The sequence below is a fragment of the Chaetodon trifascialis genome, chromosome 8, assembly GCF_039877785.1.
Source record: "Chaetodon trifascialis isolate fChaTrf1 chromosome 8, fChaTrf1.hap1, whole genome shotgun sequence".
Classification (NCBI taxonomy): Eukaryota; Metazoa; Chordata; class Actinopteri; order Chaetodontiformes; family Chaetodontidae; genus Chaetodon; species Chaetodon trifascialis.
In genome coordinates, this window is record NC_092063.1 from 29,225,460 (window position 1) to 29,244,536 (window position 19,077).

At 40.8% G+C, this 19,077-nt stretch overlaps 1 protein-coding gene across 3 annotated transcripts in view; it reads right to left on the reverse strand.

The window, feature by feature from the left end:
• rtel1 (regulator of telomere elongation helicase 1) overlaps window positions 1-19,077 on the reverse strand; it is a 69,453-nt gene that overhangs the window by 31,636 nt on the left and 18,740 nt on the right. For all 3 annotated transcript variants that reach the window (XM_070968021.1, XM_070968022.1, XM_070968023.1), the window contains 10 exons: window positions 13,621-13,705; window positions 13,176-13,241; window positions 12,696-12,852; window positions 12,503-12,541; window positions 12,218-12,293; window positions 5,738-5,835; window positions 3,380-3,435; window positions 2,784-2,855; window positions 2,587-2,668; window positions 2,122-2,254 (listed from right to left, as the gene is read on the reverse strand). In XM_070968021.1, the coding sequence (XP_070824122.1) occupies window positions 2,122-2,254; window positions 2,587-2,668; window positions 2,784-2,855; window positions 3,380-3,435; window positions 5,738-5,835; window positions 12,218-12,293; window positions 12,503-12,541; window positions 12,696-12,852; window positions 13,176-13,241; window positions 13,621-13,705 (864 nt within the window). The remainder of the gene's footprint in view (window positions 1-2,121; window positions 2,255-2,586; window positions 2,669-2,783; window positions 2,856-3,379; window positions 3,436-5,737; window positions 5,836-12,217; window positions 12,294-12,502; window positions 12,542-12,695; window positions 12,853-13,175; window positions 13,242-13,620; window positions 13,706-19,077) is intronic.

Sequence of the window (19,077 nt, forward strand, 5' to 3'; positions counted from 1 at the left end):
GGCAGAGTAGAGGACAGAGAGGCATGATTAAAATCCCCAGAGATTAGTAAGAGGGCCTGTGGTTTCTGAGTCTGCAGCCTGCTGATCACGGAGTTGATGACGTCACAGGCTGCTTCGGTGTTAGCAGAGGGAGGAATATACACAGCCACCACTATGGCGTGTGAGAACTCCCGCAGCAGATAATATGGCCTCAGACTAACAGCCAACAGCTCAATGTCCGGGCAGCAGTGCTGCTCTTTGATAGTGATGTGCCTGGAGTTACACCATCTATCGTTCACAAACACTGCCAGCCCTCCTCCTTTCCTCTTATCGCTCTTCTCTGTCAGGTCCGCCCGTATGAGTGAAAATCCATCCAGCGCTACAGTCGTGTCTGTGTGCTGCGTTCCAAGCCAAGTCTCTGTGAACAGTAGCAAACTGCACCGTCGGTAATCCTGTTCATGTCGGGTCAGCGCTGCCAGCTCATCCATCTTGTTGGGGAGAGATCTTACGTTTCCCATGATGATGGACGGGAGAGTCGGTCTGTAAACTCTCCTCCTGTCGCGATGTTTAATCCCTGCGTGGCCGCTCCTCTGGCCGGACAGCTGTGTTACGCAGGGCCAGCAGCTGATCCCTACTGTAAACAATGGCAGCCATTGTCTCTCACGGACCCACAGACATGGCGAAAGTTGCACGGTTTCTAAGTGGTCTCAAAGTAGCGCCAGAGTTTTACAAACACGTTGAACTAAAAGAAAGAAAGAAAGAAAGAAAGAAAGAAAGAAAGAAAGAAAGAAAGAAAGAAAGATAAGAAAAACTCCTAAGAGTCTAGCAAGCTGCTGTAAAAGGCTGCCACTCGTATGGCGCCGGAAGTAAGTAATTTGGTTATGAATAAACATAAATGACAGACATACCTGCATGAAATTGTTTCATTTAGAGCTGCACATTTTTCCTGAAACGGTTTGAATACAAAACGTGATACTGAGTGGTGATCATGCCTATCAACATTGGGATTTGAAAATTAAGAGAAATTTTCCCGCATCTCATCCTGAGCCACCCCACCACACTTAACACTGTCCACATACCCCTTACTTTGAGACTAGGGTACACACAGTGAATCCTCAAATCACCACTTGCTTTAAAATATCAGAGCAACAAGGATTGAGGTAACTAGTTCCTACATCAAAGCTGTACTAGGTAAGCTCGAGAAGAGAGCAGACTTTGAACTAACACAAGTTCCACGTCACTCCCCCTCCCTCTCACTGCACTCATGCCCTGCCTCCAAGCCCCTCCTCCCTGTGGCATCTGTTTGGCTGCCGTGACAACCAGTGACGTTAGCCTTAGGATCTGCCAAGCCGCTACATCACAGTCGAGTGTTACTGTAACAATCACCATATTAGCTTTATGGTTATTTGTTGTCTTAGCCGTATATGCTGTTGTTGGCAGCGGCGGAATGGGCAGTTTCTCCTTTGCTGGTGGCTGTTGCTCCGCCATAGCTTTCACTAGCTTTTCACTGGTTTGCAGCGTGTGAGTAGTGATTGACAGATGTCAGACACTCCCTCAGATGCTCCTCTGATTGGTTGTTTTGTGTTGGGCGCGGTGGATTCTTGCAAATCGCAGTAGGAGCAGTAGGTGGAACCAATGGAGTTGTTTTTTTCACAGATTACATGTCTCGTGCTGCTGTCTGGACATAGGGACAGTTTTAGCAAATATGACAAAAAATTGCTTTTATATAAGTTACATAATGCAGCTTTAAGTTAATACAGCTGGGTGGTCATAATTGGATACCTGTGAAATGCTGTAAACATCCCTGCATTACTTGACTGAAAACTCAAAAGGGCGTATAAATTCAGCACTTCAGTTTAGTTCATTCAGATTATTTCTGTATTATTTGAAGGATATGTAGGAGAATGTGGCAAACACGTCTCCTGTTTTTTTTTTTTTTTGCTTTGTTTTGTTTTGTTTTGTTTTTTTTGGGGGGGGGAGGGTAATGGGAGTTTTCTTCCTCACTGCCACAGATGGCAGAAATCCAGGGATCACATACCATCTTTAACTTGTACCACACAGATCACACCAGTACTTGTTGAAGAAATGTTATTGTGCAACTCTGTCGGTAAAATGTGCTTTGAGGAATGAGAGGTAACTTACATCCTCATCTCAGAGGTGAATGAGGCCAGAGGAGAGAGGGTACCACTGGTCAGAATGATACAGCGGACACCTTGATTTACCAGATCGCGCATGCTGAAGCCAGGAGAGAAGCACCAGTAACTCAGAATGTTGCCTACAAGGTGCAAAGAAAGACATAAGGACCGTTTAACCAGGTTTACTCAGAAAGTGACAAATTAAAGACAAACTTTCAAGGGCTCCGCCTCTGGGTCTGAAATCCACACAGAGAACTTCATGGCAGTATTTCCATGAATTGTGAAATAATTTAAAGAAAGGCTGGTCTTGCAGTATGAATGGTTAATGCTTAATACACAATACTACACAACTGGAAAAAAAATAATGGTATTCAGTATCTAACTTTTCTAACTCAGTGTCTGAGTAAAGGGCTCAATGATTACACTGTTATAACTATGTTAATACTGCATGTCACAGACTGTGTATCATTACCTTGTTTCTTTGATGAGGATGAAGACCACACATCAGTGCTCTGTTTTTTCTTATTATAGCTGGTGTCTCGATGGATATGAACCTGAGCCAAACAGACATATACCATGGCTGACACTGTCATTGAATCCATAATGAGAGTGTGTGGAGATGCACAAACATTTCGACATGGCTGCCTTTGGTTTTTAATGAACACACACCTTAAAATGAGCTGTATTGGACTGCATCTGCTGTTGTCTGTCCTTTTCTGATGATTCTCCACAGAACACCAGCTACAAGAGAGAAAGGAGGAATTAGTGTTGCTACTGTAAAATGAAAATTAACTGCTGTTCATGCAATGGATTAATGACGTGTTCTAACATCAGATGCAATGTAGTGAAGGAAACCCTGTAGGCTACAATAAGTCATTTTGGGAAATATGGCCAATTGCTTTGTACCCCAAAGTTGCTTTAGTGCAAGTTACATATGTGCAATTTCTTAAAAAACAATGGTGCGTTCATCAACGCAGCTTTTCTGTTCAGTTTATCCAGCTACAGTACACTTAAGGTACAATATCCTGCTTTTTTAAAAAAGTATTTATTGTATTTTCCTTTCCCCCCTTTCTCTCTTCTGTTATTTTAAGCTGGTGGTATTGTTGTTTTGCTCCTATGTGTGAGTGTGTATGTAGAAAGAAGAACAAAACCATCTGTTTTTACATTTCTGTTTGTGTACAGGTTAAACAAACCGATACATGATAATCAGTGAGCTTTAAAGGTGTACTTTCGAACTATTCCTTTAATTTCACCATGTAGCATACCTGTATGATATCAGCCAGCTTCTGCAGTCCACCTGTGTTCAGGAATATTCCTGGTTCTGGGAACAACATACAACTTTTTTGTTGATTGACTACACGTGATTTGTACTGTCACAAGGTCTGTATGATATTCAGACTCAGATGATGAGTCCCTGTATGAAATGAGTAGATCATGACTAGGGATGCTCCGATCACAATTTATTGCCACCAATATTGTTTGCCATTTGTCTATGAGCTATATCTGCTGACACTTAGCCGATTCCATCAGTGTCTGGACTCATATGTACGTCGCTTTGGATAAAAGTGTAATTGTAATTGTAATTGAACCATGAACACAGGAGCGGGCTTACATCCTGTGCATGTTAAAGTGATGTGAGGCTGCCTGATCACCACATGATCAGAGTATGACTTTGTGGCAGTTGGATAAATTTTGGGGTTATCAATAAGTTAATGAAGTTAAGGTCAGTGTATGCATACCTCATGACTTCAGACCAACTCAAATGTTAGTGTTTTGTCTAGATGAAGACAATAAATATGGTCTCAAACACATTAAGAAGGCAAAAAATTCCAGAAATTTACTCTTGACAAGGCACACCTGTTAATTGAAAACTATTCCAGGTGACTACCTCATGAAGTTGTTTGAGAGAATGCCAAGAATGGGCAAAGCTGTCAGCTAAGCAAATGGTGGCTACTTTGAATAATCTAAAATATAAAACATATTCTGGTTTGTTTAACACTTTTTTTGTTTACTACATAATTCCATATGTGTTCCTTCATACTGTGGATGTCTTAAGAAAAACCACTGAATTAAAAGGTGTGTCCAAACTTTTGACTGGTATTATATATATATATATATATATATATATATATATATATATATATATATATATATATATATATATATATATATATATAAAAACATAAAAAAATTAGTTTAAGAATTTATTATACACTTGGTCGTAATACGATCATCACTGAAGTTGCCAGCAACCGTTGGAAAAATCTTCAAGGTCCAGAAAAAATTCTGCATGAAAAATATGGCAATGCTGCCTGCCATACAGTTGTTGCCTACATGGCACAAAAACGTAGGTTTTCCAAGGCAGGAGCTTTAATCATGTTTCTCTGAGGTCCTTGAAGAAAAGGACCTCAAAACAATTCGAGAGTAGAATCAAAGAAGCTAAAATACATGCCTCAAAGAGGGTTAATAGTAATTGGTCACAGCAGCTTGTAAGTTCGAAGCTGTGGGAGCTTTGAATGTATTAAAGCATTTGTTTCCTTGCATATGGACAATGCACATGATGATTCTGGTGCTGCTGACTCTGAGGACTCTTGCTGATGTCCAGGAGGAAGTACAGCAGGGAAAATAAGTATTGAATGGGTCAACATTTTTGTCAGTAAACATATTTCTAATGGGGCTATTGAAATGAATTTTTTATCAGATGTCAGTAACAACCCAAGTAATCCACAAATACAAAGAAATCAAAACAAATAAGTCCATAAGTAAATGCACTGGTATGTGGAAATTCCTGCTTGGCATTCCTGCCTGTCGCACCTCCTCCAGGAAGGAGGAGGCTCTTGGACAACTGTATCTGGATTGGAAGGCCAGAGTAGAACTGGAATACATTTGTGTGACTAAAATGGCCTTGCTTGGGGTGAGGTTAAACCAGCCAGCTGGGATTCAACTGCTCCATGGCCTATTGCGAATGACTCTCCTTACCAAACTCAGCTGGCAGCTTTACATCCATTGGCAATGTGTCTCTGAATAGACTCTTTGGAGACAGGAATTAGCCATCACAAAGGTCAAGACTGTCAGTGCAAGCCTCAAAGAACAACAAAAAAGAATCTCAGATGGATTATAAAGATTGCAAATATTCTATTTCCTCAGTTTGAGAGAAAAAAAGAGGGGTAGAGCATCATTCAGTTGTGCTCTGGCAGCACTACATGTACGATCTTGTTGTTTTCTGTCAACAACATGCTTTTTCTTAGTCCATTTAATCAACAAAGCATTACAGAGAACTTCCAAGGAAAAATGCAACAAGTCGCCTATGGTAAGTTTTGAAGAACAGCTGAAATACGCAGTATTAATAATCTCTCTACCCCTCTTCTTGCAGTGTGCACAGGCAGTCAGTGTGGAAATATCAACCGGCGGGTGACTGATCAGGGCATCCTTAATCAGGACTAAAGCATAATACAGCTGTTTTACCTAAGTTCCTACTTACCACAACATAGATGTGGGTATGAGAGGAAACAAGACTTCAGGTGCAAATGATATAGAACATGATGGAAGCTGAAATGTAACAGATACTAAAACAAGTGACATGTTGTGTGAACAAGAATATGAAGAAATCAAAGCATACTGACGCCCTGCTATGTATCCACTGATCTGCTCCAGAGCTTCATGGACTGCCGTCTTACTGCTGTAGGTCAGGTGGGCTCTCTCCAACAGCTCATAGATGAAGCTTTGACAGGCAGAGAAAAAGATGGACATAACATAACTATCAACCAACTTTGCCCTTTAAAGTCCAAAAGATGACAGTGCCTATAGAATCCCCCTTGAACTTTTAAATACAACAACCTGGAATTCAAATACACTTTATTGGTGTTTACCATTTGATTAATTCAACACTCATAGTGCTTTGAAGGTGTAAAATACTTATGACAAGACAAGAAAACAGACAGCATGATGGATGGATGGTCTACCATGTTGACTAGCTAGGTGAAAATAGCTCAAGCTATGTCAGACAAGATGGATACTCATACTCATGTAGTCTCTTGGATGAATTGCAGAGCCACAAAATGACGGTTACACACTGACCATTTTTACTTTTAGTAAAAAATGGATACTGCTTCATTCCCTGCACATGTCTTGTACACTCATATCACTGCATTATACAGATGGTCCAGACATACAGACAGTAACTGAAGAGGACTACATTATCCAGGACTACATTAAGGCGATGGACCTCAGCAGCAACTGACATGCTTAGGGACTGCATACAGCACACTGACTGGGAGTCTGAGAGGCCCTAAGGACAACAACACATTTGCCAACACTGTATGCTAATATATGCATCAACGATGTAAAAAACCAGCAGTCGGAGGTCCTGAAGACAGACTTTGTGTTGCTGATCGACCGCCTAATTATCTCCGGCCCGCTTCCCCCACCACACTATGGTGACGTCATTACCAGCCGGCTTCGCCAGCTGCACCTGTGGCTGAACAGATACTGCCTGACCAAAAACATCCCGTATGTGGACAATTTTATAGCGTTTTTAAACAGGCCTTGCCTTTTTAAACGGGACGATCTCCAACCCAACCAGGAGGGTTTGATCAGTCAACACTGACCTCACTGTCCGGTCTTGCACTTCAGCCACCGCCTGACTAACTGGTAACACTCATGCACACAAACCCTCTGCTCCACACTCACCCTCACCCTCGCCCACTACATGTTTCACCCACACCATACACACCTTTTCATCAGTAACCCCCCTCTCTGCCACCAAAAACTCAGGGCATTCATACCATTAGAACCATCACTTCACAGAGACATTTAAAACCCAGGAATGTTTTTAGACCCAGCACTGTTTTTAACATTCCTTTAAAACACCATGATGAGCGCACATTCAGCACAGATATCAAATTAGCTGTGCTGAATGTGCGTTCTCTTTTAAACAAATCTTTTATCATAAATGATTTAATTTTAGACAAAAACCTAGATGGCATTCTCCTTACAGAGACATGGCTTGGCACCGATGCACCTGTTGTTCTCACTGAGGCTTCCCCACCAAATTTTAACTTTTTATTCTCTACTAAGGGGGACAAAAAAGGAGGCGGAACTGCCTCTATTACAAGAATTACAATGTCTGCACATGCAGCTCCTTTTAACAGTTTTACATCATTTGAGCACCATGCATTAGTTTTTAGCAGCCCTCCGATTCTTTGCATAACGGTCTACAGACCACCCCAGTATTCATCCTCTTTTATCAGCGAATTCTCTTCAATCAATCAATTCTTATCAATCATTCACACCACCTACAACAGGATTTTAATAACCGGTGATTTTAATCTACACATCGACAACATCTCGGACACAGTATCCAGAGAATTTTTAAACCTATTAAACTGTAATTTAAAATGGATTTTAAACAGAATGTTACGCAGCCGACCCACAGCAGGGGGCACATCCTGGACTTGGTCATAACTTATGGCCTGTCCGTGGGTGTGTCTTCTGTTGTGGATCTGGCTGTGTCCGACCACTACTGTATGTTTTTTAACATCACCAGTTTCAATCAGCGGGAGGCACCAGTGAGAACAGTGAGTAGATGCTACCTAACTCCTGAAGTGGCTGCAAATTTTATCCAGATTTTACAGAGCATTCCTGCAGAGATTTTACCAGCACCCTGTGATTTTATCGTTGACAATTTTAACAGCAATCTGAAGTCAATGCTGGACTCAGTGGCTCCTCTTTTAACAAAAACAATTAAGAAAAAAACCTATACCTCCGTGGAGAAATGAGGAAATTAAGCAACTGAAAAGAAACTGCAGGAGTGCTGAGAGGAAATGGAGAATATCAAAACCAACAGTCCATTATGAAGTTTTACGTCAACACCTCAAAACTTACAATAACACTATTAAACAGTCAAGAATCTCTCACTTCAAAAAACTAATCTCCAACCACAAAAATAATCCCAAATTTCTCCACAATTGATCTTTAAACAAACAGTAATTTTAACAGATCTCATAAGATAATAACAAATACCCTGTGTGAAGACTTTGCAGACCACTTCAGGCGCAAAATTGATAACATCAGATCCAGTCTTTTATTTCAACAGGTTTTAACTACCAACACATCTGGATCACAGGTTTTACCTGAGGAAACACTGGAAACCCTGGTTGATGCAAGGACACTTGGTCGAGTTTTCTCCCAGGTAAACCCTACAACCTGCCTTTCAGATCCAATTCCCACAAGGTTTTTTAAAACACTCTATGGATTGTTTGAGGAACAGCTGTTATACATGGTGAATTGCTCTCTTCAGATGGGTGTCTTCCCCTCCTCCTTTAAAACGGCGGTGGTGAAGCCCCTTCTGAAGAAGAGCAATTTAGACCCCAACATTCTTAATAATTGTACCTGTATCCAACTTACCTTTTTTAGGTAAAATTTTAGAAAAACTGGTTATTAACCAAGTAAATGACTTTTTAAACAAAAAGGACATTTTAGAAAGGTATCAGTCTGGTTTTAGGATGAACCACAGTACCGCAACAGCCTTATTAAAGATTTTAAATGATATCAGGTGCAACTTAGATAAACACAAGCTCACAGTCTTGGTACTACTGGATCTAACCGCCGCCTTCGATCCAGTAGACCATCACATTTTATTAAACAGACTGAGGCACTTGGTCGGCCTCTCAGGTACTGCTTTTAACTGGTTTGTCTCATACCTCACTGACCGACACTCCCTTGTAAGTTGGGATGCATGTTCCTCAGGAACCCATGAGATCAAGTGTGGGGTTCCCCAGGGGTAAATTTGAGGTCCAACTCTTTTTAATCTCTACATGCTACCCCTCGGGGATGTCATCAGGTGGCACGGCATCAGCTTCCATAGTTATGCTGACGATACGCAACTGTACATTGCTGTGTCTCCTGATGACACAGGGCCAATTGATGCCCTTTTTAACTGCATTTTAGACATCAAGTCATGGATGGCAGAAAATTTCCTTCAGCTCAACCAGGACAAAACAGAGGTCTTAGTCATTGGTCCTGAAGGCCACAGAAAGAAACTTTTACCAAAACTACAAGATCTTAAACCAACACATTCTGTAAAAAATCTGGGCGTGATTTTTGACTCTGAGCTTACTTTTATTCCACACATCAAAAACATAACAAAGATAGGTTTTTACCATCTTAAGAATATAGCCAGAGTGCGCCCGTTTCTCTCTCAGGCCAGCACGGAGGTGCTGATGCATGCTTTTATCTCTTGTCGCTTAGATTACTGTAATTCCCTGCTCTCTGGTCTTCCCAAAAAAAGTATCTCCAATCTTCAATTACTACAGAATTCAGCCGCATGAGTGCTGACAAGGACCAGAGGGCGGGAGCACATTAAACCAGTTTTAAAATCGCTGCATTGGCTCCCCGTGCATTTCAGGATAGATTTTAAGGTTCTTTTATTAGTTTTTAAATTTCTTAACGGTCTTGGGCCTCCTTATTTACCTACTTTTACCCTACCAACCCTCGTGGACCCTGAGGTCCTCCGGCACTGGCCTCTTAACCATATCAAAAGTAAGAACTAAAACACACGGGGAGGCGACTTTTAGTTATTACGGCCCCCGACTGTGGAACAGCCTGCCGAAGAACCTCAGGGCCGCAAAGACTGTTGATGTTTTTAAAAAGAGGCTCAAGACGCCTCTTTTTAATCAGGATTTCAATTGTTTTGTTTATTTTTTCTTATTCATTTAATCAGGCTTCTTATCATATTTAATCTGTATTTGTATCTTATTTTAGTTGCATGTTTTAACGACATGTTTAATTACTATTAATTTCATTTATTCATTTTATTTCATTTCATGTTTATGTCTTAGTCCCTTGGCTTTCAGCTGTAGTGTTTCATTATGAGGGCCCTTGGTTTTTAGTTGCAGTGTTTCCTCATGGGGGCCCCCCCACACTGGGAGCTGCTTTTGGTCTACTGATGGGGACACTGCTGAGGCGACGGCTCTGGCCTGGATGGCTGGGGGCCTCTGCACCTTGGTGTGGGGCCTCCTGTCTGCCTGGGTCGGGGTGGTCTCGGTCGGCGCTCCCTAGTCATGGGCCAGGGGCCCTCTCAGTGTGGATGGCCCCCAAAGGTGTCTTATTCCTTGCCTTGTCTGTATGGGTGTATGCGTGGGTGTGGGTGTGGGTGTGGGTGTGCGTGCGTGCGTGCGTGCGTGCGTGTCTGTGAGTGTGTGTCTCCATATGTCTCTGAATGTATTTATGAGGGCGGGGGGACGGGGGGGGCGGGGTTTTCTTCTATGTTGTTTTTAGCCTCTGTGAGGCACTTTGTGTTGCTTTTAAGTATGAAAAGTGCCATATAAATAAAGTTTGATTTGATTTGATATTAATTTCTGTGAGCAGGTCTACCATTGAAAGGTACAATAACCACAAGCCCTGGTTAAAATAAACACCTCAGAACGCAGGGTGACATGCATACATTCTGGCTGGCTAGACAGAACCTCAAGAAGGCCATCAAATCAGCCAATGAGGAATACAAACGCAGACTGGACTGTGATTCAAGCACCAACAATCCTGCAGCTGTCGACACACTTAGCGTGAATGACTACACACCTATTGCTCTGACATTTGTTGTGATGAAGTGAAAGACTGATCCTGCCTTTCCTCAAACCAATCACTGACCCCACTGTGGACCCTTCACAGTTTGCCTAAAGAGCCAACCACTCCCTGGATGATGCTGCCAACCTCAGCCTCCACCACATACTTCAGCACATGGACCAATTCAACACCTATGTCAGAGCTCTGTCCCAGGGCTTAAGTTCAGCCTTTCATACTATCCTCCCCGACCGTCTGCACACCAAGCTGCCACAGCTGCAGGTACCCTACCCTATCTGCAAGTGGATTAGGGACTTACTAACAAACATGAAGCAATAGGTGCAGCCTGGAAGCCCCATGTCTGTCCCCTTCATCACCAATATCGGAGTTCCACAAGGTTGTGTCCTCTCACCATATTTTTGTTCTCCCTGTACACCAATGACAGCAATTCCAGCAGAGTCTGTAAAGTTTTGACGATTACCAGCAACCTGATCTCATGTCATCAAGCCAGTATGAGTATGGTCTTTCTGAAATTGCTCCAGAAGATGAAAATCTCTCCACCTAAGCATGCACCTTGACAACAGATGTTATTGGCTGCAAATTAGACACCTTTGAGGAGGTGGTGGAGAGGAGAAAACTGGAAAGACTGGTTTCCATCATGAATAACCCTCAACATCCTCTTCACTACCTCCGGGACAGGCAGCAGGGTTCCTTCTCCAATAGACTGCTCCAGCTTCGCTGTCACAAGGACAGCTTTAGGAAATCATTCCTGCCATGAGCCATCACACTTTACAATAATAACTTAAACAGTTAATCTCCATCAACCTCACAAACTCCAATAGTTCAATCTTTACATACTGCAATATTACACATTACTGTTTACTTACATTTATTTATCATCTGCAACTTGCACATATTTTTTCTGGTATAGAGTTTATAGATGTCTCTCTCTCTCTTTAAGAATTGCTGTTATTCTTTCTTTATATACTTAGTTTTATTGTATTATATTATATTATTGTATTATATACATATTATATATTGATACATATTATAATATATATGATATTATTATAACAATTATATAACTATATACTTAGTTATACTACATTTTTTAAGAATTGCTGTTATTGTATGTTTACATATTTAGTTATATTTAAGAACATTCTCTTAGTTATATTCTCATCCTTATTCTTCTTTATTGTATATATTTTATGTCTATGTGTATGTTTAACCTGCTGCTGCAACAAAAGAATTTCCCAAATTGGGATCAATAAAGTAAAGTCTATCAAGAGTGTCCTCCATCACTGCATGGTACCACATACTATGCTCACACCAGACACTGGAAATAATACAGGTCAAATGACATGTCGTATAATTTAAGGTGTAACTGTGTGAGGTATGTCACACCTGGGAAGTGGTGTCAAGATGGACTGGAAAGGGTTTTGTGGAAGTCGATATCAGATGTCATGTAATCTAACGGGTAGATGAGAACATTTCTGGAACAAGGCCAGATTGAATACATTGAATACCACACTCTCACACACATTCCAGGTTTTGTGATGCCTCTGTCATTTGGAACATCATAGGAATCGATGGCAGCCTCCAGATCCAGCAGTATCTCTGTAAAAGCAGGTTGTAAACATCCAAGAGAGCACCGGTGAATGGTTGAAACATGTTTATGAGATACTAAAATGAGGCCTATTTAACTTCTTCATATCTATCTATCTATCTATCTATCTATCTATCTATCTATCTATCTATCTATCTATCTATCTATCTATCTATCTATCTATCTATCTATCTATCTATCTATCTATCTATCTACTTACGTTTGATCTTAGCAATGGTGGTTATTTCCATTTTCCAACCTGAAACAAAACAATATTACCACATGAAATACTGGTTGGACAGCACTGGTTTAAATTTTGTGCCGATCAAATACTATAATATAATCAATTCAATGCTTCAATTCCTTTCCCCATGTGTGTAACCTCAATGACTGGCACAAATAAGCATTCTGACCAGAGTTGAGTGAGTCTACACTGAAGTCTTCAGTGACAGAGTCTCCATGGCTGACATTTTTAGCCTGCTCCACCAGCAGCCTGTCCACAGCATTAATGGCTGAAGCTACATCATAGGGAGTCAGGTCAAATGATGTTGATTCTTCACATGTCTTCTCCTGCAGATAACAGAAACATCATCCTAGGGTTTCGGTAAAATGAAACACAACATCATCAGATTTTTATGGTTTGCACCTCCACTCCAGTTAATGCGCATTAAACTATAAAAGTCGCTCGTGTGCATTTGTGCAAAATGGACAGTACCCAAAGTGTCAATTCTTAGCAGGTGTGTGAGGGTTTTTATGAACAATCAAGTGCAACATCATGACTGTCATATATATACACACATACATATTTAACATAATTAATGCTGGCTGTTTAATGGATCCCATGCAATCTTCAATGAAGAGTGAGAGTAAATACGTGCAAAACAGAGTCTTACCACATTGTGGGCTTCATCAAAGATAACCACAGCTCCATTTAGCTCAATGTTGTGTGCCCTGCGGCTCTGTGGAACAAAGGGAGAGAACAGAGTACAAGCATTTATTTGGATATGTAATGATGACACTAAAGTCCATGTTAATGCAATTCATAAAATCCTACACTGAGCATTAAATCAATTTCTGCCACAGAAGTGGTGAAACATAAATCCAGCTTTAGCTTTAACACTGTCAGATGTAATTTAACAGGAATTTGTCATTATTACCAGAAGTGGACAGCATTCCATTCACAATTGTAACATTTGTGTCTTATTTTACAAAAGGTGAAAAAAGATGTCATCTGAATCTTTGAGTTTATTCATAACATTAGTTACTTTAAAGTACAAAAACAGAAAATGAACTCTGCATCCTTATTCACAGCTATCTAACCTCTGTGAGTGAGCTCACCTTTGGATCCAGCAAATAGTTGTATGGCATAAAAATGACATCTGCTTGCTGTTTCAAGGAACGGGAGAGGTAGTAAGGACAGACCCTGCAGAAAAATGTTCAACCTTGAATTAAAATGTGCACACTGCATTCAAAAACTAAGACTGTGATTATTTGATTTAACTTGTCTAATAACAGAGCTGCTGCAAAAAGTACAAAATACAAAAATAGAATATAAAAGATTACTGACATTAAAATACAGAGTGAAGTCTAAACAGAATGAAGACCACAGAAATTAGTCAGCATCACTCATTTATCCTGTTCTCTGTCCTCTCTCTTACAGCTGTTATGGACTCACTGCCTGGCAGGTATGAGGCTGGTAAAGGAAGGAAGGAAGGAAGGAAGGAAGGAAGGAAGGAAGGAAGGAAGGAAGGAAGGAAGGAAGGAAGGAAGGAAGGAAGGGTTGCTGCCTCAGCAAGAAAGTCTACAAGAGTTTCCTCAAATTTGAGATGTGGCTAAATAGCCACTTCTCTCAAAAGTGCATGAGCACTCTGGCTAAATCATAGCAGCAGTGAATAAGGGACTGTAGACAAAACAGTTAAATGGCTTTACTACATGTGCGATAAGAGGCATTTGGCAGAGGTTTGCCAAGTGAATGCAACAGCACTTAGGTTGTGACCACAGTTGGGGTGTTGTGCCCGCTCGCTAGGGATTTGCTAGAGGGCTAGAAATGTATTTGGGGAGGCTGATGGTGTATTGCTAGGTGGTTACTTGGGTAAAATAAGTAACTGCTACATTGATTCTTGCTTATGTCATTTTGCTGGCTCAACAGTTGATTACATAATTGCTAGGGTACTTCAAGACAAGTTTCATTTCAAAAGGCGAGGTACTTTATTTTTTTCTAACATAGACAAGTGCATAGCATGGGCTAATGACACAAACTAGAGCATTAATAGCCTTAATATAGTCTAGTTTGCAAAGCTTGTACCTACCTGGATAGGCCTTTATACAAATGCACACATTTTCTCTCTGTATTGACAGAATTTTGTTACTAGTTACATACACTCATAACTAAAGCTTGTAAACTTCATTTATCAAGACTCAGCTGTCAGTCAAACCGTTTTCCGCCGCCTCAGGTTAAAAGGCAAAGGCAAATTTATTTGTATAGCACAATTCATACACCAGGCAATTCAAAGTGCTTTACAGAAGCATAAAAATATATTAAAATCAAAATCAAGAAAGAAAGAAAGAAAGAAAGAAAGAAAGAAAGAAAGAAAGAAAGAAAGAAATTAGAAGAGAATAGAAAAATAAAAATAAAATAAAATACATTTAGTTTACTCAATAAAAGACAATAATTTTGCATTTAGAATGATTAAAATCATTGAGCAGACATATTTACTTTAAGTACAAGCTGTAGCAAATAATAATGTTTTCAACCCTGATTTAAATGAACTGACAGTTGGTGCAGACCTCAGGTGTGCAAGGAGAATGTTCCACATGTGAGGAGCATAATAACTGAAAGCTGCTTCACTTTGTTTGGTTCTGATTCTGGGAACACACAACAGACCTGCCCCTGATGACCTGAGAGGTCTGGATACTTCATATGGGGTAAATAAATCTAGAATGTATTTTGGTCCTAGACCATTTAATGCTTTGTAGACCAACAGTAAGATTTTAAAGTCTATTCTTTGACTCACAGGAAGCCAAAGTAGTGATCTGAGGACTGGTGTGATATGGTCTAGTTTTCTGGTGTTTGTAAGGACTCGTGCAGCAGCATTTCGAATCAGCTGTAGTTGCCTAATTGTTTTTTGGTTTAGGCCAGTAAAGACTCCATTGCAATAGTCCAACCTACTGAAAATGAATGCATGAACAAGTTTTTCCATGTCTTTTTTGGACAGACATCCCTTAATTCTGGTTATATTTTTCAGGTGGTAGTAGGCTGATTTGGTAATGAGCTTTAAATGGTTGTTAAAATTCAGGTCAGAATCAATAATTACACCAAGATTTCTGGCATTAGCTGTTATTGTCAGTGACATGGAGTTAAGGTGAGCACTGATCTTTGACCTTTCATTTTTGGGGCCAAATACAATCACTTCTGTCTTATCTGTATTAAGCTGAAGAAAATTCTGGCACATCCACTCATTGATTTGATGAATACACTCACTCAGTGAAAGTAAGGGACTGTAGTCATGTGATGACACAAAAATATAAAGTTGTGTATCATCTGTGTAAGTATGATAAGAAATATTATGATGCTTCATAATCTGAGCTAGGGGCAACATGTAGATATTGAAAAGAAGTGGTCCGAGAATGGACCCTTGTGGCACCCCACACATCATCTTTTTTCGTTCAGACACATGCTCACTAATTGACACAAAGTAGTCTCTATCTTGTAAATAGGATTTGAACCAGTGTAGTACAGTGCCAGTAAATCCCACCCACTTTTCCAGCTTGTCAAGAAGTATGTCATGATCAACTGTATCAAAGGCAGCACTGAGATCTAATAATACTAAGACTGAGGTTTTGGAAGCATCATTATTCAGATGTATGTCATTTAAAACTTTGATAAGTACAGTCTCAGTGCTGTGGTGTGGACGAAATCCAGACTGAAATGCATTAAAAAGATTGTTCTGCATCATGAAAGCATGCATTTGTTGAAAAACAACCCTTTCAATAATTTTTCATAGAAAGGGAAGATTTGATATTGGCCTGTGGTTACTTATTACTGAAGCATCCAGATTAGTCTTTTTTAGGAGAGGTTTTATTACTGCAGTTTTCAAGGCCTGGGGAAACTGACTGGACTGAAGAGCATTATTTATTATCTGCAACACATCTGGAGCTATGCAATGAAAAACATTTTTAACAAAGTTTGTTGGCAGAGTATCAAGGCAGCATGTTGTGGATTTTAACTGTGCTACAGTTTCTGTCAGCCATGTATGATCTAGAAGGTTAAAATGTGCTACATTAACTGGAGAACAAGAAGGCACAGATGGACTTATCATTTAGCCTGAGCTGAGGCTGCACACTGTTTGTCTTATCCTTGAAATTTTATCTGTAAAAAAGGCTGCAAAATAATTGCATGACACGACTTCTGGAGGGACTGATGCTGTGGGGTTTGTCAGTGTATCTACAACAGAAAACAAAGTGCGGGCATTATTACAGTTTCTGTTGATAATCTCTGAGAAGAATGCTTGCCTGGCTTCTTTAGTTCATGGTTATAGGTGTGGAGACCGTTTTTGTAAATCTCATTATGAACCTGGAGTTTGGTTTTTCGCCACCTGCGCTCTGCCTGTCTGCAGACTCTTTTCTGGACTTTGACCAGTGTGGTGTTTCTCCAAGGTGCCTTTTTCCTTCATGACAAAACTTTGGTCTTAATTCTTAATTGGGGCGGTGGAGTCAATAACAGTCATAACTTTGGAACTGAAACTATTTACAAGGTCATCAGCTGAAGCTGAGGGCAGTGTTGGTGATGGTGTAAGAGACTGAGTGAAGACTGCACAGGTATTATCATTAATATAATGCTTTTTAATTACCTCTGTTCCACTTTTGCTGAGAATAGCAGTTGTGGCCTTTTTTAATGACACACAGCAATGATCAGAAAGAGCAACATCTGTGACCACAACCTCAGAGATATTAAGCCCTTTGGAGATAACCAAATCTAATATATGCCCTTTGTTATGTGTTGAATGTGTTACGTGCTGAGATAGGCCAAAATGATCCAGAATGTTTAAAAGTTCTTTAGCACAATCAAAATCAATACAAACAACAGACAGTAGATCGGCAAACTCATCAGAAAACTTTGCATTGTATTTTGGGGGTTTGTAGATGGTTATGAAGACTGATTGACAGGGAGACTTTGATTGAATGGCAACATATTCAAAAGATTCAAACTGACCATAAGAAACTCTCCTGCACTGAATGCTATCATTAAACAAAATGGCAACTCCGCCTCCTCTCCTAAGCATTCTTACTACACTTATAAAACTGAAATTCGGAGGGGCTGACTCATTGAGAACTGCTGCGCCGTTATCTTGTCCTAACCAAGTTTCAGTTAAAAACATAAAATCAAGCTTGTGCTCGATGATAAAGTCATTAATTAAGAATGATTTGCCTGCCAAAGACATGTAAAAGAGCTAACTTAAATGTGCTAGAAAGTCCAACATCCCCATGTTTTAGAACATACTGTGGCTGACATGTAAAACATGTTAAATTTGATGATGTGATGTTTCTGGAGAGATGGACTGATCTTCTCCTCCTACCTATTGAGACATGAATCAATGAAGCTTCCAGCACAATGGGCCCTGGCTTTTCCTTGGAAAAGTCAGGCATAACATTTGCCTTAAAAGCTGGACCCACAACACATCAGTTATCAACACAAATAGGTGGCTCTGCTGGGCTCTTACAAGGGGACTGGAGTAGGTTCAGATCAAGCCGTGGAGGGGGTGGAGGTGGTGCCCATCGGCGCTGTGGTGGTGGAGGGGGACAGGGTGGTTGTAGGGAGTGGGGTGGAATTTGGGGGGACAGGATCCCAGATGGGTGAGGAGTAAGCCTGATAACAGGCCATTAAACTCCAGCAGGGGGGAGGAGGGTGATGGGATACCCAGTGAAGATGATGAGCTAGATGGAGTATGGGCAGTTGGAGATGGTGACCTAGGTGGAGTTTTAGTGGTTGGAGTCGGTGAATCCTCACGAGCAGTGGCCCCTGGTGGAGGACATGAGACATCCCCTTTTTTGCTCTGGCATCCCTCATGGTTAGAGCATATAGGCAGGGGGGAGAGTCGGTTCTCCTTCATGTTTTGGTGTTTGCTGCTTTTGTTTGGATTCCTCTTGTCTCTTATCCTTGGGAGTGGGAACAGTGTGAGGCAGGAAGAAAGACAGGTTGGAGGCAAAAAGTTTTACTCCTGACTTGTTTAGGGAAAGTCAGTCTCCTTTGAAAAAATGTCTGCGGTCCCAGAAAAAGTTGAATGGACATCACATGCAGTTGAAAGCTATCTGTTTACTGCCAACAATCTGCTGAATCTCTCTCCTCCTCCTCTGACTGGTGGTAAAGGCCCCCTGAAGAAGACTTCAGCATTCAGACAGCTTACTGCATTTAGCAGTTTGCCTAAACCTTACCATTTGAGCACTTCAGATTGTCGTTTTACAATATCATTTCGCAATATCATTGGCCCCTGTGTGCAGTACAAGGTATTTCAAAGTTGGAATTTCTGCAACAATACTGAAGATTCTGTCGGTCATGTTGGAGACTGTATCATCAGGAAAGCACAACACTTTTGTGTTTCTGCTGTACATTCTTCCCACATCTTTAATAGCAGAATCACCAACAACCAGAGTCTCAGGACCAGTCAGTAGCTTTCCTTGTAGCTTTCTAGCTTCTGACTTCCTGTCAGGCCTTACCCTTCTCTGTGAGTCCGAGAAGTTGTCAGGTTTTCAGTTGGACATCCAGGGTCCTGCAGTAGTGGATCAAACCAATTTTGT